At 43.3% G+C, this 27150-nt stretch overlaps 2 protein-coding genes and 1 long non-coding RNA gene across 12 annotated transcripts in view; 2 read left to right on the top strand and 1 right to left on the bottom strand.

The window, feature by feature from the left end:
• The window catches only part of LOC139618612 (uncharacterized), a 30682-nt gene extending 30182 nt beyond the window's left edge, over nucleotides 1-500 (bottom strand). Inside the window, exon 1 of the long non-coding RNA XR_011689758.1 lies at nucleotides 375-500. This is a non-coding gene — a long non-coding RNA (uncharacterized lncRNA). The remainder of the gene's footprint in view (nucleotides 1-374) is intronic.
• The window catches only part of LOC139618608 (CD276 antigen-like), a 56356-nt gene extending 29348 nt beyond the window's left edge, over nucleotides 1-27008 (top strand). Inside the window, exon 11 of the transcript XR_011689755.1 lies at nucleotides 24704-27008. The gene's annotated coding sequence lies outside the window, so the exon portion shown is untranslated. The remainder of the gene's footprint in view (nucleotides 1-24703) is intronic.
• LOC139618601 (uncharacterized) lies at nucleotides 470-26817 on the top strand. Of its 10 annotated transcripts, none has more exons than XM_071474674.1 (12): nucleotides 470-610; nucleotides 1707-2048; nucleotides 2135-2254; nucleotides 3468-3569; nucleotides 4009-4107; nucleotides 9284-9340; nucleotides 9540-9641; nucleotides 20021-20359; nucleotides 20834-20949; nucleotides 22928-23246; nucleotides 23863-24186; nucleotides 24288-26817. In XM_071474674.1, the coding sequence occupies exons 1-12, from the start codon at nucleotides 574-576 to the stop codon at nucleotides 24353-24355; spliced, it is 2025 nt and encodes a 674-aa protein (XP_071330775.1). In that variant the 5' UTR covers nucleotides 470-573; the 3' UTR covers nucleotides 24356-26817. The 10 variants fall into 10 exon arrangements, with proteins under 10 accessions (XP_071330775.1, XP_071330777.1, XP_071330773.1 ...); XM_071474676.1 differs by having other exon boundaries at nucleotides 20834-20941; nucleotides 22914-23246; nucleotides 23863-24190; nucleotides 24290-26817; XM_071474672.1 differs by having other exon boundaries at nucleotides 20834-20941; nucleotides 22914-23246.
• Nucleotides 27009-27150: the final 142 nt, after the last annotated feature.

The following is a 27150-nucleotide window of genomic DNA, read 5'->3' on the forward strand; positions in this document are numbered from 1 at the left end:
TACAGGTTAGGCTTTGTAAACTGCAGGATATTATGTTGGCAATATGATAATACCACTGCAGATTATAGTTTGTAGGTTGTTCAGCGTTTCCTAAACTTGTCTAAAACAACAACATGTGCATATATTGCATGATACTGTTCCTTGGGCTGTAGTGGTAAAGGTGGGTCAACTGTGGGAAAAGTGTGTTTTACCCTCCTTGTTTCCACTCATCGATTGATACAGTTCTGAAAACAGGTGAGTAAACTCTCAGCCTCATTTCAAAGAGGTTGATGAACTGAGTTCACTTGGGTTTACCCCCGACTACATCCCTGTATATAGTTTTTATACAATCACTCAGTAGCGTCTCTGGTGTTTGACAGGTGACAGTGACTCACCTGACACTGCGCTGTTCTGTTGGTTGCAATCTGCCTTCTCACCGCTAGATGCTGTGGGATCAACCTGTGGGATCAGCTGATACGTTCCTGGGTGTGTGTCTGCAGACTTCCTGCTGAAAATGAAAGTGAACTTTAGTGCAGATAAAGTCCGACCAGTCCGTGAGAAACCGCCATTCGGTCGTTGTAGTTTTTAAAGAAGATGAAAATGTTTGTGATGATTGTGATCCTCCTGTACGGTAAGACACACACACACACACACACACACACACACACACACACACACACACACACACACACACACACTGAACGACCCGCTCTACTCTCTGGGCCACAGCCGCTCAGTGTGAGCAGCTGCTCGGTCTCTGTTCTGCCTCTGAATTACTTGTGGATTTAGTTTCTAAACAAAGTGAAGTTTCCTAAAGTTAGAGAGAAAAGTTTTCATCACAGAAGCTGTCTGGGTAATGAGGTCTATATTTGGGGAAGACTGTAATAACACAAATAATTCAGCAAACACTTGAAGCCTCGAGTTTGTAATTTCTCTTTTGCCATCTTGGTTTTTTGAAACCAGAAGAAATTATATTTGGAGGAGAAGGTGGAGCTGAGGAGGAGTGAGGGGTGGACCTGTCAATCACACGGTAGTCCCGCCCTAATCCATACCCTACTTTATCATCTATTTTAACGTTTACTGAGGTAAAACATCCAGTAAGACATAGGGTCATTTTCCCACAGACTTCAATACAATCTGACTTCTTTTTACAACCAGTGGAGTCGTCCCCTGATGCTCATTAGGCAGCACATCTGCATCGGCTTCACTTTTCAAACAGTCTATGATCTATGGTAATATTCTTTAAAAAGTGAATTATTTATCAGCACCACATCAGTCAGCTTTAGTTTCTACAGGAGGATGAAGTTGTGGTCCTCCTCTGATGTGACTGATCCATCACTGCAGCATTTCATTTCTCTTTAACTGGTCCATGACCATGTTTCCTACAAACAAGTGACTGCTGAGCAGATGAGAACATGTTGAAGGCAGCACGTGTTTGTTGGACCATGAATCATGGATGTAGAGGACTCCACAGTCAGACTGTCCTCAGCATTAAGGTCCTGCAGCTGCTTCACTTTCCTACAGCTGATTTTACAGTCGTCATGACGATGCCTTGCTGTGGTGTTTGCTCCAGCAGCAGCAGATGTGGATGTAAACGTTCAGCTTCTTTCAGACAGATGTGTAGTTGAGCTGCACTTGCTACAGGGTCCAGTCACAAACTGGACCAGACTGGTCTCTGGCTCATCTGAGGATGGAGGAGTGATGACACATTGTGTCTGTGTCCTCAGTTTCCCAGCATGCCTCAGCTGTGGAGCTGTATGAGGGGAGAGACTTTGTCCTGCTCGCCTGTCAGTTTTCCACCTTTAACCTGTTGGAGCCCTCAGTGGTGTGGAGCCGCTCCGACCTCCGTCCTTCAACCGTCCACCAGCATCAGCTGGAAGGTGACCAACTCAAAGAGCAGAACCAGCGTTACAGCGGCCGGACGTCGATGAGGACTGACGCTCTGCGGACTGGAGACCTCAGCCTCACTCTGAGAGAACCCACCATCAGGGACAGCAGCACCTACACCTGCAGCGTCAGAGAGGGGGGGCGAGAAGTGAGCCGTAGAGAAGTACTACTGCAGGTCAAAGGTCAGTAGATACATTATTATTATTATTTATTAATTTTTATTTATTGTAACATTTTAGTCTCATGTTGTTGTTTGTGTTGACTATAGAATATTCAGACTGGCGCTGGATTCTCTTCGCTGTCCTGGATCTTCTGGTTCTTCTGGTTCTCCTGGCTGTTGTTAGTGTTGTTTGTGTCTTCCTGTATAAAGAGAAGAAGTATAGAAAAGGTATGGTGTATGCGTCTGTGTCTGTGTCTGTGTGTGTGTGTGTGTGTGTGTGTGTGTGTGTGTGTGTGAACCCTCCACAGAGAGATATGAGGAACTTTGACTGACTGATATTAAACTGGTGGAGATCCTGAACACATGGAGGCTGATGTTTCCTCCTGTCCTCCATCAGCATGAACACACCTCAGTCAGATCTCTGTCAGCTCTGGACCCCACTGTGGAGCTTCCACACTGCACTCCCACTGGGTTTTTAACAGCTGCTTTTCAGTCCTGGTCCTGATATTTCACCCAGAGTTCACTGCTCTCTGTGTGTCTGGTGTTTTCCCTCCATCTGGGGCTGGACCACAACAACAAGGTCAGCCCTGTAACCTGGAACGTCCCTGACTCACTGATCATATTTCCATCATTGGTCAGGTTCTATCAGGGGCCTTGTATTGATCCCGACCAGGGGCTCAGGTCTACACCTCTTGTTACTGACAGTCTACTGAACCACTCTGGTTTCCAGCTCTTCTGAAGCTGCAGGGAATAAGAAGAGCTTCAATACACTGAGCCTCACCTCCATTACACTCTGTTACAGTAAATAAACTACTGTGAGGCAGAGGAAGAACTGAACACAAGGCAGAGACAGAGAGAGAGAGAGAGAGACACAGAGAGAGAGAGAGAGAGAGAGGGAGAGAGAGAGTCTGTAGCACTTTGCTGTGTGTAATCCTCCCCAGCCCTCTCTGCCCTTCACTGACGTCCTGTGAGTTGTAGATCTGAAGTGAAGCTCTGACAGCTTTTAAAGCCTCCAGTGGTCTGGCTCCTGCCTACATCTACCATCTGATCACTCCTCCTGTTCGCTGCCTGAGCTCCTCTGGCAGGGCCCCAGAAATCCTGACTTGTCCCCAAATGTGATCAGGCCTTTGCTGTGTGGGCCCCTAAGCTGGAGGTCTGGAGACCTGGAGGCTCAGACAGGCAAAGTCTGTGTCCTCCTTTAACCCCCCTGTTGTGTTGAATAGGGTTTACACCTGTGATGTTTGGCTTCAATAACAAGCTCTGAGAAACACTGATTATCATTTATACTGACCTCATGTCATCACAGGCTGGACTTCCTGTAGAGGTCAGAGGTCAGAGCAGAAGTGGATTCAGTTTGTTGTGAATTGTTGTTTTAAAGTTTCATTTAGTTGTGTTTATTTTGGTTTATTTATTGTCATGTTGTTGTTTGTGTCGACTACAGATCTTTCACTCTGGCCCTGGACTCTTGCTGCCGTCCTGCTTCTCCCGGCTGCTGTAATTGTCTTTGGTGTCAGTGTGTATAAAGGGATGAAGAACACAGAAGGTATTGTTGTGGCAACTTCTGTTAAATAAAGAACAGAATCAGCTCTTGTCTTTCTGTAGGTTTAATCCAGGCGTTTGCAAACAGTCTCACACCAAATGAGCAACATGATGAGATGATGTAGGTTTTCATACAGCTTGTGTGAATCACTTTATCTGTCATAGTTACACTCTGTCCTGCCTCCTGTATGTGGACAGAAACAGCATCTTAAAAGGATAACATGCAGTGGTTTGGGCCCTCTTATGAGGTGAGGGGCCCACACATGTCAGCAGACTGAGAGTGAGGCTCCTATAATCTGCCTGTTTGCTAACGTGGTGTTTCATAATACACAATATAATATGATCTTAGAGAACAGTGCTGCTCATGAGAATTTCCATTACAGTATTGGGGTCAAGGGTCAGAGCAGTAGACTTGACTCTCTTGTTGTTTGTGTCGACTACAGATCTTCCTCCTCTCTGGCCCTGGATTCTCACTACCGTCCTGCTTCTCCTGGCTGCTGTAATTGTCTTTGGTGTCAGTGTGAATAAACGGATTAAACATGGTACGTATTGTGTGTCTTAGTTTGCATGTGTGTGTACATGTCTTTCTGTTGTTGTGAGGACATTCCAGCTGATCCAAAAACTTCAAAGGGCTCTTTGAGAGTTAAGACCTGGTTTTAGGGTCAAAGTTAGAGTCAGGTTTAGGTTAATGTTTGGGGGTAGAGGCAACATGTCAACGAGTGTCCTCAGAGCAAACACAGGATAAGAATGTGTGTGTGGGGTCAAAGGTCAGAGTAGTCCAGACTGATAATCACAACAAAAGACTGAAACACAATGAAATACAAAAGGAATTTTAATTTTAATTCATCTTCATGTCATGAATAGTATTCAGTTCATCACATTTTAGAATAGAATAGAATAGAATAGAATAACTTTATTGTCATTGCACAAAATTTGCTGTGCAACAAATGAACATACACACATACACAGTCATCCCAAATCAAAGGCAGATAAATAAATAAAACAGATCAAATAAATGAATAGAAACCAGCATTCAAACAGGTTATTGTTCAATTCAGTGATTTGTTCAATTCAGTGATAGCTCTTGGATAAAAACTGTTCTTCAGTCTGGAGGTGTGAGCTTTGAGAGCTCCCCCAGAGGGTAACAGAGAGAACAGGTGATGACAGTGGTGGGTCGGGTCTTTTACAATGTTGTTAACTCTGTGGAGGCAGCGAGTCCTAAAGATGTCCTCTAAGGAGGGCAGGGTAAGACTAGTTCTTTTAAGCTGTAGTCTATGAAAAGCGTTCTCACATATGTCCCCTGTTGGTCAAGGTGTGTGAGTGCTATGTGAAGGGCTGTGGCAATGGCATCCTCTGTGGATCGGTGCGCTCTGTAGGCATATTGGTGGTGGTGGAGGATGGTGGGGAGGCTGGATTTAATGTATTTTAGGACCAGTCTCTCAAAACATTTGGTGATTATGGGGGTGAGTGCCACCGGTCTGTAGTCAAACAGCTGATGTCACTCCGGGATAATTGTGGCTGACTTGAGGCAGGTGGGTACAGTGGCTTGGGACAGTGACAGATTAAAAATGTGTGTAAATACCTCTGCAAGTTGGACGGTGCAGTCTCTGATCACTCTCCCTGGAATTCCATCTCCAACCTTCCTGACATTCACAGAGGATCCTCCTCACCTCATGTGTCTGTGGGGTCAGAGGGGGGTCAGCAGCATCCAGTTGGAGCGTTGCTCCATTATCACTCCCTGCAGTTTCAAAACGTGCAAAGAAGTGGTTGAGCTCCTCTGCAGGGTGGGGGTGGTTGTCTGGAGATGGTTGCTGGTTCCCCTTGTAGTTTGGGATGTGCTGGAGGCCTTGCCTCATGCGTGCTGGTTCCCTGTTGGAGAAGTGATCCTCAATCTTCCCCCTGTACGCAGCTTTAGCCCACCTGATGCCCTTCTTAAGCTTGTGTCTGGCTTTGCTGTACCGCTCTCTGTCCCCCGATCTGAATGCTGTATTTCACATCCTCAGAAGAGCCTGGACCTCCTTGGTCATCCAAGGTTTCCTGTTTGGGAAAACCCTGATGCATTTGTTGGTGGTTATGTTTTTAATACAGGTTCTGATGTAGCAGAGAACAGTGGTGGTATAGGTCTCTACATCTGGGTCATCTGGGTTAGTTTCCAGAGAGATATTATGTAGTTTATTGACAGTGACTCTGCTGCTATAGAAACTAATTGAGTTTATTCTCATCCTGTTGTAAATGAAATCAGTAAAGAAACAGATAATCTGTACTATACTGACAAGATAAGAAGAGAGAACCTCCACTGTCTCACTGCATTCACACTGGGTGAACATTAGACTTGTCAGATGAGCTGGATACATGGGCCATACATTCACTGGGTTTGGCCAATCAGATGAATCCAGCCAGCTGCCAGCGAGCCTCAGATGACTTGGTGGCAATTTGGTGATGAGTGTGAGGTCAGCTGACACGATGGCTGAGGAAAACCAAGGAGCTGTATACGTACACTTCAGTATTTGTTTATTTCAAGGGTGAGGGTTCTTTATTATCCCAGAGGGTAGGGCTGCACGATTCTGGATAAAATGTGAATCATGATTTGTTTTTGCTTGGAATTGAGATCACAATTCTCTGGCACGATATTTTTTTTCAAATTTAAATGTTTATTGCGCTCATTAACCTGCAAAAGTAAGCACAACAACATATGATTGTGCCAAACATATGATTGATCCAGGACTGTTATAGCAGCTTCTGAAAACAGAAAAGAAACATTCAATTAACAATTCAATTAGGGCAATCTTTTTAGAAGACCTTGAACTTGGTCTTTTTTAACACAGCTGCTTAAAGTTTCTTTACCAAGAACACAAGTCTATCAACACTTTGAGGCTTCAGAGAGGAACAGAGACATGTTACAATGTTCCCCCCTGTACTGAACACCCTTTCAGAAGGGGAGCTTGTAGCTTTTGCTGCTTTAAAGAAGCTCCATAAGGTCTTTCAGCTCTTCTTCATGGGGGGCGGTGAGGGGGCAGTTGACGAGGGACTTTGCTGTAAAAGAAAGATCATTAACAAATCTAATCTTAACCAGTGTAATTTCACCAATGTAATATCACAACAGTTTAAGGCTAAAGTACACTATCACATTTTTACAACCATTTTTTAAACATATGCGTAAATATCATTGTGAACATGACCTAATTTAAATCTACTTACCATAACTGAAGTTATGCCAGTCATCTCATCTATCAGTCTGGCTTTGACAGCGGTTTTGTTGTCCTCACTGACATAGTTCATTTTGAACCTTGGATCGAGAGTTGTGTCAATGTCTAGCAGCTCCTGTATGTTTGGATCCTGAACGTATCCCAGGATCTTTGACTTCAATGATCCCCTGAGATCTGTGTCGTCTTCCTGCACTGCCACAGCAGAAGTTTCAAAAAGGTGGAGAACCGGCTTCACAGAGGAGGTGCTTACATATTGCTCTCCTGAGCGGGCATCAGTGAAGTCTGTCAGTGGGCTGAGGGTATTGTTGATTGCCTCGAGGACTTCAACATCCTGCCATGTGGGAATCAGGTGTCTAGCCTTCTGATCAGAGGAGAGCACATGTGAAATAGCAGGTAGCTGTTCAAGTACCCTCTGGACCATAGCTTGTCTGGATCCCCATCTTGTTGGGCACTCAGTTTTAAGCTGGTGTTCAGGTAGTTTGAGCTCCTTTTGGGCCTCACAAAGCTCCCTCTTCCTTCTCCAACTGTAACTGAAGGAACTCACAAGCTTTTTGCACAGACCTACAGCGCGATCAACTCGTGAATCTTTTATTGCATTCTCTAGAAGGAAAAATACCTTTTAATCAATACACCGTCAACTATTTTATTAATATTATTATTAGCTTCCGTTACTATTACTGTCGTTGTTATTGCTGTTTTTAACATTATCATACTAATTAGCTAAATAACATGACTAAAAAAAGTAGCAGCTCACCGATTGTCCACTTGTTAATGGAGGCTGCTTTTACAATGTTGGGTCCATTGTCTGTAGTAATGCTCACCATTTTTTCCTCTTCCAAACTTCAAGATGTAAGAGAATTCTTTAGTCCCTGTGCTAGAGCCTCACCTGTGTGATCCTCAGGGAAGAAACCAGTCTGTAGGCACTGGTTTTTCATGGTGAAGTCACTTTCTATGAAATGGACAGACTCATACATGGTTCCATAGTTCGGCTTGACCATATATCTGTTGTTGCTGAAAAATGATGCACGTTTGTAATTCTGTCTCTACTATTGCTCGTCGCTGAGTGCACAGAGCAGGTAGTGAGTAACGCTTGTCTAAGGTGTTGATCATTTTCCTAAATCCCTCATTTTGTATGGTGGTAACTGGGACCATATCTTTGGCTATGTGATAAGTGATCGCCACTGTTATTTCCTTATGCCTGTGGGAGCTTGATGGGTATGGTGATGCCTTGTACAAGGTTCCTGTTATAGATGTCTGTGCTGTTGGGCGACAATTATTTTCATTTGTTTTCTTGCCCTTTACAGCTTCGTCATATTGTGCTTTGTGGTTATGTTTAAGGTGATTGTATAGATTTGTGGTGTTTCCCTTTGGTGCTGCTATTATGGCAAAACACTGCTTGCACTATACTTGAGACTGACTTTCATTGTCTTTCCTGAATCCAAAATACTTCCACATCACTGAATGGGAACCTTTTTTCGGTATGAGCACGGTGGGGTCGGTTAGCTGGTTTCCACCACTATCACCTGGGTTTTCCTCTGGATTCATTTTGTATTTTTTCATTTTATTTCTTCTTACCACAAACTTTTCTCTGCTTATCTCATACTCATTCACAGCTGTCTCTCTCATTCGGTCTACTCCTCTACTGCCGGCTTTCTGTGACAGTCTTTGGTTTAGAAAGAAAAGACAATGCAGGTTCATGGGGGCACTTGAGATTCTCTCTGGGGTAAAGTAGGAGCGCTTGTTTTGATGCAGCTGATGTAATTAAATGCAGAAGAACCGTTGTCATTTAGAAATGAGATCGCATCGTAGTGTGAATCCAGATCGGGATTTTATCATGATTAATGGTGCAGCCCTACCAGAGGGACAAACAGTAGCACAGCCAACAGTAAAAAATACCAAAGACACAGTGAACACACACTCAAACAGTTTACACGAGGACCAAGGAGTCACCTAAGACTATTTAAAAACCAATGGTAGCAGGGACCAGTGTCAGCAAGTTACTCAGAAAGAGTAATAGGTTACTTCTTTACTACTTATTACTCCTTTAAAAGTAATCAGATTACTTTACTAATTACATTATATCAAAAGTAATTAGTTACATTACTCATGATATTACTACATTACTTTTGCTTTACAAAAATATTAAACATTGCGCATTCAGGGTGATACTGTAGCTTCCTGTTTTATCTCAGCCCTGAGATATTAAACCAGGTCAGGATGTTCAGAGGTGAAATAATGATTCTTGATTATTAAAGATTCTATATGACAGCAGCTTCTCAAACCTCTGATCAGACCTCCTGAACTAAAAAGCGGCTCCTCAGGTGAGCTGGGTCACCACCAGGTCAGCCAGGACTGACTGAGCCTTTTTATGGCTGTGGCTTTGTACAGTACAGAGAGTTCAGAGGTCAGAGCAGTAGACTGAGGTCAAAGGTCATAGGAGTAAAGCAGACTAAGGAAATGTGTTGTTATATAGTTTCACTAAAATTTTAATATCAGTTTCTTGTTTGTACAGTTTTTACAGGTCGCATGAGCCACAAGACGCTCCTGTCTCTCTTATGGACTTCAAGAGGTATGTGGTGTGTGTCTTTGTGTGTGTGTGTGTGTGTGTGTGTGTGTGTGTGTGTGTGTGTGTGTGTGTGTGTGTGTGTGTGTGTGCGTGAGGTCAGAGGTCAGAGTAGACCTGGACTCAGTTTATTGTGAATTGATCAGAAATGTGTTGTTTTAAAGTTTCATTAATATTTTAATCTCATTGTTTGTGTTGACTACAGATCCTTTCTCAGTTGCAGTCAAGGTTCTCGCAGCTGTCCTGGTTCTTCTGGTGGTTGTTGTTTTCTGTGTCGTCATGTATAATGGGATTAAGAACAAAGAAGGTATGTAGTGTGTGCGTCTGTTTGTGTGTGTGTGTGTGTGTGTGAACTGAGATGTGAGGAACTTTGACTGACTGATATTAAACTGGTGGAGATCCTGAACACATGGAGGCTGATGTTTCCTCCTGTCCTCCATCAACATGAACACACCTCAGTCAGATCTCTGTCAGCTCTGGACCCCACTGTGGAGCTTCCACACTGCACTCCCACTGGGTTTTTAACAGCTGGTTTTCAGTCCTGGTCCTGATATTTCAGCCAGAGTTCAATGCTCTCTGTGTGTCTGGTGTTTTACTTCCATTTGTATGCCTTTTCATAACATATACCTCACTATTAGCCCTTACATGAATATCATATGTTAAAAGTAAAGTATTATTACCAAGAAGTGGGAGCTCAAAAGGAGAGGTAGAGCAATAAGTATCAGACATAGAGGATATGAGCGCTTGGACGGGGAAAGGCAGTGAGAAATGCAACAAGAGACTGGAGACACTGGACGTGAGTGGAGGACCTCGAAACCCGAAGTAAGAGGAATAATGCCAAATGGTGGGACTGAAAGAAAGAAAGGAGGAGACGGTCAAAATGAGTCAGGATGTGGAGAAGATTCTCTCTCGAGGACTTGGTCTTACTGGAAACAAATTTGAAATAGAACGTTCCATCGTTCTTTAGCCCCCATGCCTGAAATAAATGAGCCACCTCCAACAGTCATGATACACTTCCTACACTCATCAGCCCGGGAGAAGGTGCTACAGGTGGATGAGGAGAAACGTGGACTCACAGTCAATCACAATCACAATCACAATGTACTTATCAGTCTGGAAATGACAGTTAATGGATATGTTGATATAATAGTGTGGAACATGAATGAATGAGTGAACCACATTAAAAGGAGGAAGGTTTTGACATATTTGAAATCAAAAATACAGATACAGCATTTATTCAAGAGTCACATATAATGAGGGATGAGGAGGCAGTAAAGTTTAAAAGAGGATGGGTAGGGAAAGTTTTTCATAGCTCCTCTTCAAGCAAATGAAATGGGATGATGATTCTTATCAATAAAAATGTAAGTTTTGTCATGCTGAACAATACAATGACAAAGAAGGTCGACTTACTTGTATTGAAGCCTTTATCAATGGAACTGGGACCATGGGATTCTGTTGCCATGGCGCCGCGGATGGCTGCCTCGGTGTGTTGGTGCGCACTTTTTTGCCTTATTTTCTTTGTAAATCCAGTTTTCTGCTTTGGTTTCCGGAGCTCTTTCACCAGAGAAGAGCTCATTAACATCAGAGAAACAACTCCAGTGGATTTTTTTCCACCTTTCTCGACTCACCTGTGGAATTATTGGACATTTTGGTCAGAGGTCACTGACCGTTGCTCTCGCGGTGAAACGCCGGAGAGGAAAACGTGCTGGTGCGCATGCGCGTCTCCGCCGGCGCGGACTCCGCACACCTCTCCCAGGTATCTTTCTCTCCAAGGTGCGTTCACTGCCCAACAAGCTGGATGAACTTCAGCTACTGGTGCAGAAGAACAGAGACTTTTCTTCATCTGCCGTCCTGTGCTTCACGGAGACGTGGCTGTGTGGATCGATCCGGACTCTGCGCTGGAGCTGGCCGGCTTCCAGCTCTTCAGAGCGGATCGCGACACAGAGCTGTCCGGCAAAACCAAAGGTGGAGGAATCTGTTTTTATGCAAACAGTGGCTGGTGCAGAGACGTGACAGTGATCCTGCAGCACTGTTCTCCTGACCTGGAGACTTTCATCATAAACTGCAGGCCCTTCTACTCCCCCCGTGAGTTCACCTCAATCATCCTGGTCGGTGTTTACATCCCACCACAGGCCACAGCAGATACTGTGTGTGGAGCGGACCAACCCGGACTCCGTAGTTATTGTCCTTGGTGACTTTAACAAAGGTAACCTCAGCCACGAACTGCCCAAATACAGACAGTTTGTTAATTGCCCGACCAGAGAGGGGAACACTCTGGACCACTGTTACACCACAATCAGTGGTGCTTATCACGCCGTCCCCCGGGCTGCACTGGGCCACTCTGACCATGTCATGGTCCACCTGATTCCCACATACAGGCAGAAACTAAAACTGTGTAAACCTGTTGTGAAGACATCGAAGCAGTGGAGCAGTGAAGCCATAGAGGATCTGCGGGCATGTTTGGACTGCACTGACTGGGAGGTGTTCAGGACTGCTTCCAACAGTCTGGATGAGTTCACAGAGGCTGTGACGTCATACATCAGCTTCTGTGAGGACTGCTGCATCCTATCATGCACCAGGGTGAGTTATAACAATGACAAACCCTGGTTCACAGCTAAGCTCAGTCAGCTCAGGAGGCAAAAGGAGGAAGCTTTCAGGAGTGGGGACAGGGACAGGTTTAAAGAGTCCAAGCACAGGTTTAGCAAAGCGGTGAGAGAAGCTAAACAACTGTACTCTGAGAAACTTCAGCTCCAGTTCTCAGCCAATGACTCTGCTTCTGTCTGGAAAGGGCTCAGACAGATCACTAACTACAAACCTAAACCCCCCCACTCCATTAACGACTTCCGTCTGGCCAATGATCTGAATGAGTTCTACTGAAAGACAATGGGACAAGCCTGACACTAACCTCCACATCAGAGCCACATCAGAACCCCCCTCCTCCTCCCCTACCAAAGGAACGTCTCTCTCTATCCTGGAGAGAGATGTCAACAGGCTTTTTAAGAAGCAGAACCCCCGCAAAGCAGCCGGTCCTGACTCTGTCTCTCCATCATCCCTGAAGCACTGTGCTGATCAGCTGTCTCCGGTGTTCACGGACATCTTCAACACCTCACTGGAGACCTGCCACGTGCCAGCCTGCTTCAAATCCTCCACCATCATCCCTGTCCCCAAAAAACCAAGGCCCACAGGTCTAAATGACTACAGACCCATTGCCCTGACCTCTGTGGTCATGAAATCATTTGAGCACCTTGTCCTGTCCCACCTCAAATCCATCACTGACCCACTCCTGGACCCCCTGCAGTTCGCCTACAGAGCCAACAGGTCTGTAGACGACGCCGTCAACATGGCTCTCCACTTCATCCTCCAGCACCTGGACTCCTCAGGGACCTATGCCAGGATCCTGTTTGTGGACTTCAGCTCTGCCTTCAACACCATCATCCCGGCTCTGCTGCAGGACAAGCTCTCCCAGCTGAGCGTGCCTGACTCCACCTGCAGGTGGATCACCGACTTCCTGTCTGACAGGAGGCAGCACGTGAAGCTAGGAAAGCATGTGTCTGACTCCCAGACCATCAGCACTGGATCCCCACAAGGCTGCGTTCTTTCTCCTCTGCTCTTCTCCCTGTACACCAACGCCTGCACCTCCAGCCATCAGTCTGTCAAGCTCCTGAAGTTTGCAGACGACACCACTCTCATTGGACTCATCTCTGATGGCGATGAGTCTGCCTACAGGTGGGAGACTGACCGTCTGGTGGCCTGGTGCAGGCAGAACAACCTAGAGCTTAACGCTCTGAAGACAGTGGAAATGATAGTGGACTTCAGGAAGAGCCCAGCCCCACCCACCCCCATCACCCTGTGTGACTCCCCCGTGGCTACCGTGGAGCATTTCCGCTTCCTGGGTACCACCATCACAGAGGATCTCAAATGGGAGCTAAACATCAGCTCCCTCATCAAAAAAGCTCAGCAGAGGATGTATTTCCTGAGGCAATTGAAGAAGTTCAACCTGCCAAGGACTATGATGGTGAACTTCTACACCTCCATCATTGAGTCCATCCTCACCTCCTCCATCACCATCTGGTACGCTGCTGCCACAGAGAGGGACAATAACAGACTGCAGCGTATCATCCACTCTGCTGAGAAGGTGATTGGCTGCAATCTTCCGTCCCTCCAGGACCTGTACGCCTCAAGGACTCTGAGGCGTGCAGGGAAGATTGTAGCTGACTCCTCCCACCCTGGACACAAACTCTTTGAGTCACTCCCCTCTGGCAGGAGGCTGCGGTCCTTCAGGACCAAAACCTCTCGCCACAAAAACAGCTTCTTCCCATCTGCTATTAGCCTCATCAACAAGGCCAGAGAGCCCCACTGTTGCTGATCCCCCTGATCCCCAATTGCACCAATCACCAGAAAAAATTCCTCGTATGTGAAAACATACTTGGCAATAAAACTGATTCTGATTCTGATTCTGATTCTGATTATACAATATTTATGCACCTAACGAGGAAGAGCCTGATTTCTGTCATGAAATTAATAGAGTGACAGGTAGATCACATAGATATGGAAGGCCAAGTTATACTGGCAGGTGATTTCAACCAGGTAATGGATGGGTTGATTGACAAAAGCAAATCCAGTGGTGAATTATCAACCAAGGATAGAGCTGCAGTCCAGACGCTGGCAGAAGACTTGGGCTTAGTGGATATATAGAGATTAGTGAATCCACGTGAGAGAGAGTTTACCTTTTATTCTTACAGCCACAAATCACATTCAAGGATTGTTTTGTTCTTAAAATCTAATACCTTGGTAGATGTAGACTCTGTTGTGGGCTGAGAGAAAGGTGCCATCACCTTCAGTGACCATGGCACAGTGGAGCTACATGTTGACCTGAATACAGACAAGCTCAATATGATGCTTTTGCAAAATGAATCATTTAGCAACACATTTTCAGAGGAGCTTAAATCCTTCTTTGAAATTAATATTGGCTCTACAGGAAAAATATCCTCTGTTTGGGAAGCATCTAAGGCATAAATAAGAGGGAAAATCATCACTCACTCTTCAAAAGTGAAAAAAGAGAAAACTGAGAAAAGGGAAAGATTAGATATAGAGATACGTAATCATCTTACCTATATTAATCGTTCTAGTCCGGTACTGGTCTTCTCGCTTGATGCTGAGAAGGCTTTTGACTTAGTGGAGTGGAAGTTCCTTATGTTAGCTCTTTCAAAATTTGGCTTCAGTAAGTGGGTGACGGTGCTCTATTCCAGACAGAAAGCAGTGGTTCTCACCAATGGTTGGATATCAAGTTTTTTCTACCTTTCCAGGGGGACTAGACAGGGTTGGGCTCTATCTCCATTACTCTTTACAACAGTTCTAGAACCTTTGGCCATAGCAACCAGAGCTGATGGAAGAGTTAAGGGGGTGCATGCAGGGGGAAAGGAGCATAAGTTGTTTATGTATGCTGACGATATTTTAGCAGTGACAGCAGATCACTGACAATCTGAGAAAAACTCGTCTTCACTTGACTATTTTTTTTTCTTCTTATGACTAACAATGAAATCTGAAACAATGAAATTTGAAAAGTTTCAGTGAGGTTTCTGCTCTGTAAACTGCACTGTAGGCGTTGTTAGGTCTGGGTGTGATTAGCCCTTGGCGGCACAGTTTTGCAGTGGTTTGCGCTGTTGCCTCACAGTAAGAAGGTTCTTGGTTTGAACCCTGGCCTGGGGCCTTTCTGTGTGGAGTTTACATGTTCTCCCCGTGTTTGCGTGGGTTCCCTCCAGGTGCTCCAGCTTCCTCCCAGAGTCCAAAGACATGCACATTAAGTTAATTGCCCATATGTGTGAATCGTTGTTTGTCTCTACAGTATATGTCAGCCTTGTGATGGACTGGTGACCTGTCCAGGGTGTACCCCGCCCTCCCCCAATGTCAGCTAGGATTGGCTCCATAGGCAAACACGCAACTGGTAATTGTATGCACTGTATTCATCCCAAATCAGTCCCACATATGTTGACTGATTGCAGGGCATATGAAGGAAAGAGAAAATACCTAAGAGCAGCACTGAGGAGAGCTGGACTTAGTTTCACTCTGGGGAGTCTACTTGGAGGAGGAGCAATTTACAATTTACTTTCACTTAATTAAGTACCTTAAAGAAACAGGGTTCATAGAGAGAATTTAGTTTCTCTCTCTTTTTTTATTGTTGTTGTTGTCAATCTACTGATCCACACTCCAGTCCAGTAGGTGGCGGTAATGCTCCTATAAGTTGGTTGCCAGCCGCCAATCAAACCAGAAGAAGAAGAAGAAGAAGAAGAAGAAGAAGAAGAAGAAGGACGAGGAGGAGGTGTGAGTGGTGGAGCGAAGGAGAGTGAGTGTTGTTGTTGTTGAAGGACAGTTGATGGTAACGGGCGAATGGACAGTACGTGAGAAAATGTGTCTCAGCAAAAAGTGTTAGTTTAGATTATTGGTTTCTAAAATCATTTCTTTGTCACAGAAGAGCCCTGCTATTAGAGGTAACTTGAGAACAGGTTCATCTGAATCTGAATATGTTCAAACAAAACAAACTGTAGCTCCCTTCAGGAAAACACAGACATAGGTTGGTTCTTTGGATCGGGTGTCTATTACTTCGACATGTCTTGTTTCTCTCTGATGTCGCCACTCTGTCATTATGCCTCCATAACACTGTCAGAACTATGGTTATGAGTGAACATAATGTGAAATTACACCAAAATGTTCTACAATATATAGCATGAAAACACAAGCAGCACATGGCACGAACATCTTGTTAGTTCCGCCACATATGACGACACATTCTCACGAGACAGAGAGTGGCGGCTGACATTCTTGAGTTGCCAGTGACATCTAAAGGTAACAGATATGTATTGGTAGTAGAGGACTACTTTACCAAGTTTGTAAATCTATATGCTCTGCCTAATCAAAAAAGCCCAATCTGTAGCACAGTGTTCGTTTGAAGACTATGTGCTGGTACATGGTATTCCAGAGGTGGTCCACAGGGATCAGGGCTGGCAGTTTGAGGCCGAGATTGTTCAGAGACTGTGTCAACTCCTAAGGATTAAGAAAACACATACCACCCCCTACAATCCCAAGTCAGATGGCATGGTTGAGCGCTTTAATCAGACTCTCATTGACCAGCTGGCCAAGTCACTGCTGGCCTGCGGGGCCTATAACACATGTGTTCATGCCTGCACCAACTCACCTCTCGTATTGGCAGTCCTTTGAACTCCGAAGGACCGGAGTAGGTTGTTCATTACGACAGACTGAAACCCTACACACTGCCAATGCCTGCAGGCTCTCCAAGTAGCCTCCCTGCTTCTCCTCTCTATGCTCCCTCACACTGCAACATATTCCTCATTCTATAACATATTTTCTTACTGTAATTGCACCTTGTTGCAATGTATATGGTATGTGTACACACTGGTGTATCAGTTCTAGCTGGTGTATAAGTGGCATTGGTATGGCATACTGTGTTGTGACTGTGCACTTAGTGGGACAGGCATAATGTTTCTTGCCGTTGGAATGTTTAAGTTCAGCTAGAATTTTGCTTGTGTTGACGAATTTGTTGTGCTGTATACTGTTTACTTTGTATACACTTGATACTGTTTTGAAACGGGGACGTTTCATTTTGGGGTATGGGAGGTATGTAACCTACTTTATTAAGTTTATGTTGAAAGGATGCCCTGGTTTGTTTTATTTCTGATAAAGAAGAAGTTATGCTGCATATGTATAGGGCTTTTATTTTGATGGTGAAAAAACCCGGAAGGGTGGGTTGCTCTCCACGCTGTGTTGTTCGTATAAAAAGGAGAGGTATTAAAAAGGAGAGGTATTAAAAAGAAAAGGTGAAGCATGTTCTCCTCATAACGAAGCCTCCGTATGTTTTTATTTTATAAATGATAATAAGTATAGGCGAAGTCAAGACCCTTGGTTACAATCATAACAAATGAATTTACTAAGTATCAATCAACTCAGATTTATATTCTAACCTTAGATGAAATACATTGTTTACTCATTAATTCTCTTATTTATTTACTGCATGAAATTATGAACACTTACACAAACAATCAAAAACAATTCAGCAACTTAATGTGAATGGCAACTTCCAAAAAATTATTGCTCCAATTACTATAGTAATCAATATGATTTAAAGTTTTGTCACCAATCAACAACTGCATTTTTGGATTCCTGTAACTGTCATGAGAGACAGATTTCATTGGAGTATTTATTTATGTGGGTTCTGGTATAAATTCATGTTGATGAGTCCATATGGTCATGAAAATTGATTTAAATACAATAAATTAAATGTTAAAAAGGTTAGCATTAATAAATGGTTCTTTATGAGTATTCCAGTTTAAATACTTGGTTAGATGTCCTTAATGCAAGGTTTCATTTTATTTTGAAAGGTAATGAGTCATGTGACAAGAGTTTAGTAGAGGTCATGACCATGGAATTGTGGGTCAGAACCATAGACTGTCCATAAAAAGGTCAGAACAAGTGGTACAATCAGCTCGGTTGTCGAAGAAAGAGATGCGGTTCTAGTATAATATTCTGCATATGGTGCAAGAGGCGCATATGGTAGCTGTATTTGATTGTTATTTGTGTATAATGCTTTTGTGCCTTTTTGTGGATATTGTGCTGAGTTTCTGTATTCTAGCTGAGTACATTTTCTTTGTGCTAGCATGGTTGAGCTTGACTGTCGATGGACACTAGCACGCCATGATAAAACTTGCCTACATGGACACAGAGACACTTTAAGGCAAGAGAGACGTATGTTTCAACTTGTTTTATTTATTTTTTCTTATGATGTCGTCTTCGGACGAGAGAGCCAGAGAGAGACAGAAATAAATCTTCTGTATGAAGTGTGGCCATTATTTGAACCAGTGTAGCTACAATTCCCTTAACAATATCACCCAAATTACTCAAGAAGGCAGGAAGCTGTGTGATGGAAATGTAACCATAGAAGAAGTCACTTATGTAAGTGAACATCTGAAAACTAACAAATCTCCTGGTGTCGATGGCTTTTTTCAGGATTTTGCTGACTTGAAGTTTTCTTAGACACTATTAAAAAAGAAACTCTCCCACTTCACTGACACTGGACTTGATTTCTTTCATTCCATCCATTTTCTATACTGTTTATCAGAAACCAGGTTACAGGGGGGCTGGAGCCAATCCCAGCTGACAATGGGTGAAGGCAGGGTACGCCCTGGACAGGTCGTCAGTCCATTGACATACAGGGTTGACATACAGAGACAAACAACCACACACACACTCACTCACACACCTATGTGCAACTTAGAGTCACCAATCAACCTAACATGCATGTCTTTGGATTGTGGGAGGAAGCTGGAGTACCTTCTTTATCCCTTTATCTTAAAAAGGAGTCTTAAAAAGCACTCTCTCTGTTTGTCTACAGAAGAGCTCATAATACAGTTGATCAATGACTCTTTTGATAAATCAGTCTCTAAATAAACCAGCATCTATCTGGAATTTTATACCTACCTACCTTGGATTTGTACTGTTGTGATGATGAAATGGGGAAACTTCTCTTTACCTTAATTCCACAGACAAATGCTTTTAGCATGGTCATTAATATACAATAATTGTTTTTTTGTTTTTTTAAAGAATGATTCAATTCATTATTCAATATTAATGGACAGTTATTGAACTATTCTGAAGTTCTGGATACGTCTTGACTTCCTGTTGAAGGAGTTCACCACAGTTATGGATGCTGTTCCTGCCGTCACTGTGATACTAATGTGGAACATGGAGTTTATGTGTGTGTATGCATGGTCTGAGATGTGTTTACATTTACACACATCCTAAAGTATAAGTACACATGGATGAATCCCACACTTTGCTCAGAAATGATGACACAACGTGGTTCACAGACATTTCTGTTGATACTCAGCTCTGAAAAATGAGGGTCCAAAGAGGAACAAGGCAGAACGTGAGGGACGAGATCTTCCTCTGGATGATACTGGTCACCTTGAAGCATCAATAAAGCAATGACATGAGGTGGCTGACACAGATCAGCTGATGTGAGGACGACCTCAGTGCTCTGCATGAACATCAGTGAAGTTTCTAGTTTGACTCTTCTAATGGCAGAAAACACAGATTACACATCAATAAAACCTGCAGGTGGAAGGCCAGACTCCTGGGTGAATACACCAGGTGGTAGGAGAGACTGCACCAGTGGCCATAGGAGCACTGTGGCCCTGAGAGCTCACCACACTGCAACTTAGAAAAGGAAGGAGAAAGTCAGTGAGAGAGAGGATGACCTGCAGCAAAGAGACACGGGTTGGACTCGAACCTGTGGCTGCTGCGGTTTGGACCACGCCTTCATGGTACACATTCTACCAAATAAGGCACAGGGACACTGCATCACTTTTTTGTTGTCCACTGGAAACACTTCTGTTGTGTTGTAGTGTTTGTTGTGCTCTGAATGGGTTTGTGTTTTGTCTGTTTGCAGGTGTTTACTTCAGTTGCAGCAGCTCAGTACTTATCGGACCGTTCTCACTGTCTGGTCCGTGACCTGACCTCCAGCTGCTCCAGCCTCTTGCACTGGAACAAACCACTTTTAAACCAGTCAAACTTCTTCACAACGAAACGTTGTTGTCCCTGGGGGTCATGTGACCTGCAGTTCACACTGTGGACACCAGGACGTCACTGATCATGTCACTGTCTCTGTGTCCTCAGTTTCTCAGCATGGAGACACTGTGGAGGTCTACAGGGGGAGGGAGTCGGTCCTGCTGCCCTGTGAGGTCTCTCGTGTACCTCTGAGGCCCACAGTGACGTGGAGCCGCAACGATCTCAGTCCATCAACCGTCCACCAGCGACACCAGGAAGGTGACGACCTCAGAGACCAGAACCAGATTTACAGCAGCCGAACATCGATGAAGACTGACGCTCTGACGACTGGAGACCTCAGCCTCACTCTGAGTAAACTCCGCCTCTCTGACAGCGGCAACTACACCTGCACCATCACAGCGTTTGGAAATGAGCGAAGACTGAGAGACATACAGCTGCAGGTCAAAGGTCAGCAACAAACTCTAACACCCACAGTGAGTACAGGTCAGAGGTCAGAGCTGTACATATGGGTCAGAGGTCAGAGGTCAATCATTTTAGACTTTTTCATGATTTAACAGCTTTTTAAAGAAATAACCTACTGAGCTAATAAAATATTAAACATTTATAAAACAATAAGAACTAGAACAAGCCCTGATTACACTGGCTCCTGTATGTTGGTTTGCTGCACTAGTCACATAATGGATTGACTGACTGACTGACTGATTCATTGATTATTGATTGACTGATTGGTTAATTATTGATTGACTGATTATTTGACTGATTTCTCTCCAACCAATCAGCAGTGACTGTCGTATCCATCCTGATGACATCATCAATTAAACAGGGAAACACCTGTGAATGAGCACCAGACAGTGGTTCAGGACCAGGGTCACAGGGGTCATGTAAAGGTCATGTTGTTGTTGATGTTTTTCTTGTCCACAGAACCGAACTCTGGCCTGGTTGAATTCTGGGTTCTCCTGGTTCTGCTGATTGTTGCCTTTGGTATCATTATGGGTCTTGGAGGATTTATGAGGCGATTCATCATCAGAGGTTTGTGTGTGTGTGTGTGTGTGTGTGTGTTCTACATAAAAGTAGCCATACAGCACTGACAGTAAAGTCAAATTACAACCCTGTTTCCAAAAAAGTTGGGACACTGTGTCAAATGTAAATAAAAACAGAATATGATGATGTGCAAATCATTTAAACCCATATTTATCTGAAAATAGAACAAAGACAAACATATCAAATGTTGAAATGCTGAAACTTCATTGTTTTATAAAAAATATTTGCTCAATTTGAATTTGATGCCAGCAAGACATTTCAAAAAAGTTGGGACAGGGGTTGGGACTCCTCAGAGCTCAGTGCAGACCTTTCAGACTGAAGCATGTTCCCTTCCAGAGGTGGGCGGAGCCTTGGTGAAGACTCTGGATGATCCTGTTACTGTGCCACATGGACCTGAAGGTGTAGTCTACGTGATACACAGATATACGCCGTATACCCACTGAGAAAGCTCCAGAATTCCTGTATAACTACTTAAAAATGCCCGAGGAAATGATGTGGGACAGACGCCCCACTCATGGACCAGATTCTAAGTCTTGAGTCTTATCAGTTTTTCAAAAATCTTCAAAGTCTTCAAAAGTCACCGGGAGGCAGAGTTCAGTGCAGCAGAATTCAATTATCAATTATTATTGATATAATTATGCTCATAAGTCTTATCTATTTTCTTTTAGTTGCTCAGTAGACACCATTATATTCTAATTCTCTTCTATTACATAAAAAAAAAACATGTTCTCATCCAGGAATTCACCATTATGTTCTTTTTTTAAATAATATATTTGCTTGAGTTTAACACACGTGCACATAATCAGTGATACACACAGTTTACAGATATTGTGACATTACTCTTCGCACTTCAATCATGTTTGTGATGAGTATAGTAATCATAGTAGTCATTATTGTAGACATAGTACATTTTAACAGATAGACAAAGTACATTAGCCCTTAATATTACACCACAGAAACATAACAACAAAGTTTAGTGACAGTCACTCTTCCTCAGACACTCTGAGGAAGAGTGGCTGATTTTTTTTTAGGCTTCACTGCAGGCGGTTGTGGGCAGATGGTGTTGAGGTGAGATAATGCTCTGATTAACTTTAGACAGGCCTAACTGTTGAGAGACTGGTGCTGATCACCGACTCTAAAACTGTCAACAATCTTCATAAACTGACAATTTCAAGGTTATAAAAATATTCTGAGGCCCTTCTGCTGTTCAGTTCACTTGGTTCTCACTTGGCCTAAAAAAAAATAAAGGATCGCACATGTAGACGAAAAAAAGTTACTTTGACCATGTGGCAGAAGAAAGAACAAAGAACACACAGAGAAAATTATAAAGGAGAAGTTCAGTTCAAATGCTGGACTGACATGGAGCCAAAAAGGAAGAGTGAGGAGTCCATAACTCCACATGTCCTCACTGTGAACTTCAAGAAAAATCTTTAAATTATTGGTTTATAATTATACATAATATTGTTTTAAGTTGTTTGGGGTTTTTTCTGTTTTAAAGAGAAAATTAGAAAATGAAGATGTTTTTTGTTTCATCTTCAACATCCAACTAACATTAGAAATGGTCAGATAATCTGAAGAACCAAAATATCATAATTTATACGGTTCAGTTTCATTTTATTTGTATAGCACAGAATCATAAGAGTCATAATCTGAAGGCTCTTTCCAGAGTCAGGTCCAGACCTGACAGACAGAAACCATCAGCTCCACCATGAGCAGCAGAGACAGCAGCTTCAACAGTCTGCTCTCAGTCTGTCTGCTGTGTGTCCTGTTCACAGTGAGGACTTTCTGTCCAACACTCAAACATTGAGCTTGTTACACTGAAGACTGTCCCCTGTTCCCTTCTGGTCTGATCTGGTTCTGTCCTTCAGGTTTCTCTACAACTTTGTGATCCTTCAATAAAGAGATTAAAACCTGCTGCTGCTCTCTGAACAGCTGATCATGTGGTTTGTTGTCCTCTCAGGCCGAAAGGTGGAGGTGAAGGTGGAGGAGGGGGTGGAGTCTGTCCAGCTGCCCTTCAAGACCACACCTCACCTGTCTGAAGACAACAGAGTGGAGTGGACAAAGAGTTCCATGAAGGTCCATGTGTATCAGAACAGTTCTGACAGACCTGAAGAACAGGCCCAGGTTTACAGAGACCGAACAGAGATGAAGGAAGACCTGCTGAGAACTGGAGACCTCAGTCTGACCCTGAAGTACCCAACAGTCAGAGACACAGGAGAGTACACCTGCAGAGTCTACAAGGACGGACACTTACTGAGAGAGAAACCAGTGACTCTCAAGGTCAAAGGTCAGTGTTGTTTGTTTGTCTCTGTTTATTTATCTCTGGTTGTTTGTCTTTATTTGTTCGCTTGTCTTTGGTTGTTTGTTTGTCTCTGGTTATTTGTTTGTTTGTGTTTGTTTTTCTGTAGTTGTTTGTTTGTCTCTTTTTATTTGTTTGTCTCTGGTTGTTTTTGTCTGGTTTTGTTTGTCGCTGGTTGTTTTTTTGTCTCTGGTTGTTTGTTTGTGTCTGGTTGTTTATTAGTCTCTCGTTGTTTATTTTTCTCTGCTTGTTCATTTGTCTATGCTTTTTTGTTTGTCTGTGGTTGTTTATTTGACTTTGGTTGTTTGTTTGTCAACAAACATGTTTGGATTTGAAATCTTCTTCTCTTCAGTTTTCATCCTTAAATGTAAATGTGACAAACAGCAGGTCCAGACTGAGAGGAGACAATCACACCACCATCAAGACTCTGATCCTCTCCAACACCTTCAACACCTGGTTTTAGTTTGTAGATTTCTGTCCCCTCTTCCCTTCTGGTCTGATCTGGTTCTGTCCTTCAGGTTTCTCTACAACTTTGTGATCCTTCAATAAAGAGATTAAAACCTGCTGCTGCTCTCTGAACAGCTGATCATGTGGTTTGTTGTCCTCTCAGGCCGACAGGTGGAGGTGGAGGAGGGGGAGGAGTCTGTCCAGCTGCCCTTCAAGACCACACCTCACCTGTCTGAAGACGTCAGAGTGGAGTGGAGGGACAGATACAACAGGAAGGTCCATGTGTATCAGAACAGTTCTGACAGACCTGAAGAACAGGCCCAGGTTTACAGAGACCGAACAGAGATGAAGGAAGACCTGCTGAGAACTGGAGACCTCAGTCTGACCCTGAAGTACCCAACAGTCAGAGACAGAGGAGTGTACACCTGCAGAGTCTACAAGGACGGAAACTTACTGAGAAAGACAACAGTGACTCTCAAGGTCAAAGGTCAGTGTTGTTTATTCATCTCTGGTTGTTTATTTGTCTCTGGTTGTACATTTGTCTCTGGTTGTTTGTCTGTCTCACTGTCTTCTGTCTCCCCTGCACAGAGACATCAGACAGAAACAGAAGCTTCTCCACTGATCCAACCCCACTGATGGCTGATCAATCAGTTTGATTGGTCTGTTGATCTTTGATCATTGATACGATCTGACTTTGGACCAGGGAGAAAATAGAAGTGAAGGAGCTGATGAATGATGGAAGAAGACAGGAGGACACTCTGAGTCCTGCTGACTTGGTCACAGTCTGCAGACTCACTATTGATCAGTTTTGTTTAGTATTGATCAGTGTTCTGCCACATATTGATCAAACATGTTGTTGTAGTTGTTTGGAGACTCTCAGGTCCAGATGTTCTCAGGTGTTTGTGCTGCATCTATCAGTCACTGTTTGTGTGTCTGCAGTGTGCGTCTCACTCCTCGTTGTGTTGACATTTAATCACAGATAATAGATGAGCTGTATTGATGAGTATGATGATAATGATGATGAGGATGATGATGATGATGTTTTCTATTGAATTTACTGAGGCCTCACAGAGCAGGCTCCACAGGTCAGGATGTAGTGGTGGAAATCAACCTGCATGAAGTCCAGGCTCATGTATCACTACAGACACATGAAGCCATCAGACTGTTAATAATGGTAAAGATAAACTGATGACCAGCCTCCAGGTGGCTCTCTGAGACACAGCTCTCCATGTCAAACAGTGGTTGTTCTTAGAAAAACAGGTGGACCTTCCACCCAGAGGCTGATATAAAGAAGAGGTTTGGGCACTGTGTTGTTAGTTCGGCCCCGGGGCCAGCTCGGGTCTATCTCTTGTTTCTAGAATAATCTCTATTGTATTGAACTCTGTCCATTTCCAGTGGATTTTTTTTTTTTACACTTTGGGATCCAATAGATTTGCATTAGTGCTGAAAATGAATAGTTGGAGAAGAGGTTCAGTCTTAGTCTCTGGCCTACATCTGAGCTTCTACTCACCAACACTTCATCACACTGGAGTTTAAACTGATCCCTGATGTAAAATCACAACAGACTGAAGCTGAAGTTTTCTTTGGCAGCAGCTCAGTGTTAACACCAACACCACCTCCACCTGCTCCATCTCTTCCTCTGTCTGCAGCACTGTGTGGACCTTGTGTTTGTTTTGTGCATCTGTGATTTGTCTCATTCTTCATCTCCTCTCTGTTGACCATGTTTCTTATATTTCTCATATTTCTTTTTTCTTTTTTTGTAATTTTCTTTTTTATTGATGTAACCCACTTGAAAAATGGGTTAAGACAAATAAAAAAAAAAGGAATTAATAAAGTTATAAATGTTTGAATTTGTGAGTGTGTGAATGAGAGAGGGGAGGGGCCGTGATGAGACGAGGGAGACGAGTCACTCCGAGTCACTCCGAGTACCTCCGAGCTGTCGACTTTCTCCAAGCCTTCAAGTTGCCGCGTCGAGCTGGACGTCGCTCCGTGCTCCCAGGTTGAGGTTTGGAAACGAGTGAGAATGAAGTCAGAAGTGAACCAGAAGTCGGTCACTGTCAGAACAGTTGCAGCGGTTGCACTGCGGGAGCCGCTCTGGAGCCGCTGTGCTCGTCTGCTATATCTTAGCACTGAAATGATTCACATGAGGAGTCAGCTGTCATCGCGTTGTGATCAGTGAATGAATAAATGTTAAAAAGAGACATAATTCATGCTTAATATTTAAGTCCTGTATAAAATCCATCATTTTATCAAACAAGGAAAAAATCGGAAATGTTGAAAAGAGATCCTAGGTTCTGTTTTCCATGTAGCTGGGGACATTGATATGCTGTCAAGCAGTGATGCTGAATTAAAAAGCAGTATGCTGTAAGATTCATTTCATGTTTATTATCAAGAGTTTTTGTTAAAAACGTGATTAACTTGATTGGTGAAACAGATTCTGTTTTGAAAAGGAAATACATATTTTACTGGAAAAGTAAGGTTTCTCAGTGTTACTGTGAAATGTGGTTATTTTTTATTTGTATACTGTTTAAGCTGAAGCAGTTTATTCATAGCTTTATGTTGATATTTGTATGTGGGTTGAACTGAAGCCGTTCATTCATATTTCCATGTTGATATCACTGTATTTTGTTGATGTTGAGCATATATTCTATTGGAACAAAATCATTCTGATATTATGCAAGATTTAATTTAGAAATTGACATAGAAAATAGCAAATTCATCATAATGTTGAGTAATTACACTGAACTATTTTGATGATGTGATTTAAAAGTAATAATGTTGTACAACTTAACATAGAATAACACAGAGATTACCTGAGGCGTCACCTTCAGTACCAGGAGGGGTAGAATGATGACTAGTGTGCCTGTGTTGTAAATGCAGGTCGGGTTTTTTGTGTGGGTGAAGAACCACAGAGGAGCAGTCCAGCAGTTCAGTGGATGGCGAGCCACCAACGACACCAGACACCCAGATCAACATTTTCCACTGGATCAACGGAGTTATCTTCTTCTGGGCGGTAGGACTGTGTCAGTCCCTGAGACTGGTACAGCTCAATTCACACAAGGCATAGAGTGCACTCTGACTTTAAAGACTCTGATAAATCAGACTTTCATCTGATTTAGACCATCACTTGACTCTGAGAAGACTTTGATATTGCCTCTGATCAGGCATTGACTGAGAGCTGATCTCACAACAAGGACAATTTATTTTATTTTATTTAAAAAAAAAGGGCCCAGTTTGTTACTTTCAGTAATTGTGTAATTGTGTTGTTGTTTGAAATTTAAAGCCAACTAAAAGTTGCAGTTAACTACACTTAGTTGTTGTGTGTTTATGGTCATTCCACCCTGCACTCAGCTCCTCCCGAATCTAGAGTATTGCGCCCCAAGAGTGGGTTACATTGACATTCAGCACCAGTCAGATATTCCCATGCAATATGTTTCAGATTTTAAACTGA

This window comes from Trachinotus anak, unplaced genomic scaffold (genome assembly GCF_046630095.1).
Source record: "Trachinotus anak isolate AG129_WGS33_773 ecotype Australia unplaced genomic scaffold, CSIRO_AGI_Tana_v1 ptg000003l, whole genome shotgun sequence".
NCBI lineage: Eukaryota > Metazoa > Chordata > Actinopteri > Carangiformes > Carangidae > Trachinotus > Trachinotus anak.

Bases quoted from the DNA above. Each gene is read 5' to 3' on its own strand.
- LOC139618601 (XM_071474672.1), top strand. From the start codon at position 574: ATGAAAATGTTTGTGATGATTGTGATCCTCCTGTACG. The intron at 20,360-20,833 runs GTCAGCAACAAA...TCTTGTCCACAG, and splicing joins CATACAGCTGCAGGTCAAAG to AACCGAACTCTGGCCTGGTT. The intron at 24,187-24,287 runs GTCAGTGTTGTT...TCCCCTGCACAG, and splicing joins AGTGACTCTCAAGGTCAAAG to AGACATCAGACAGAAACAGA.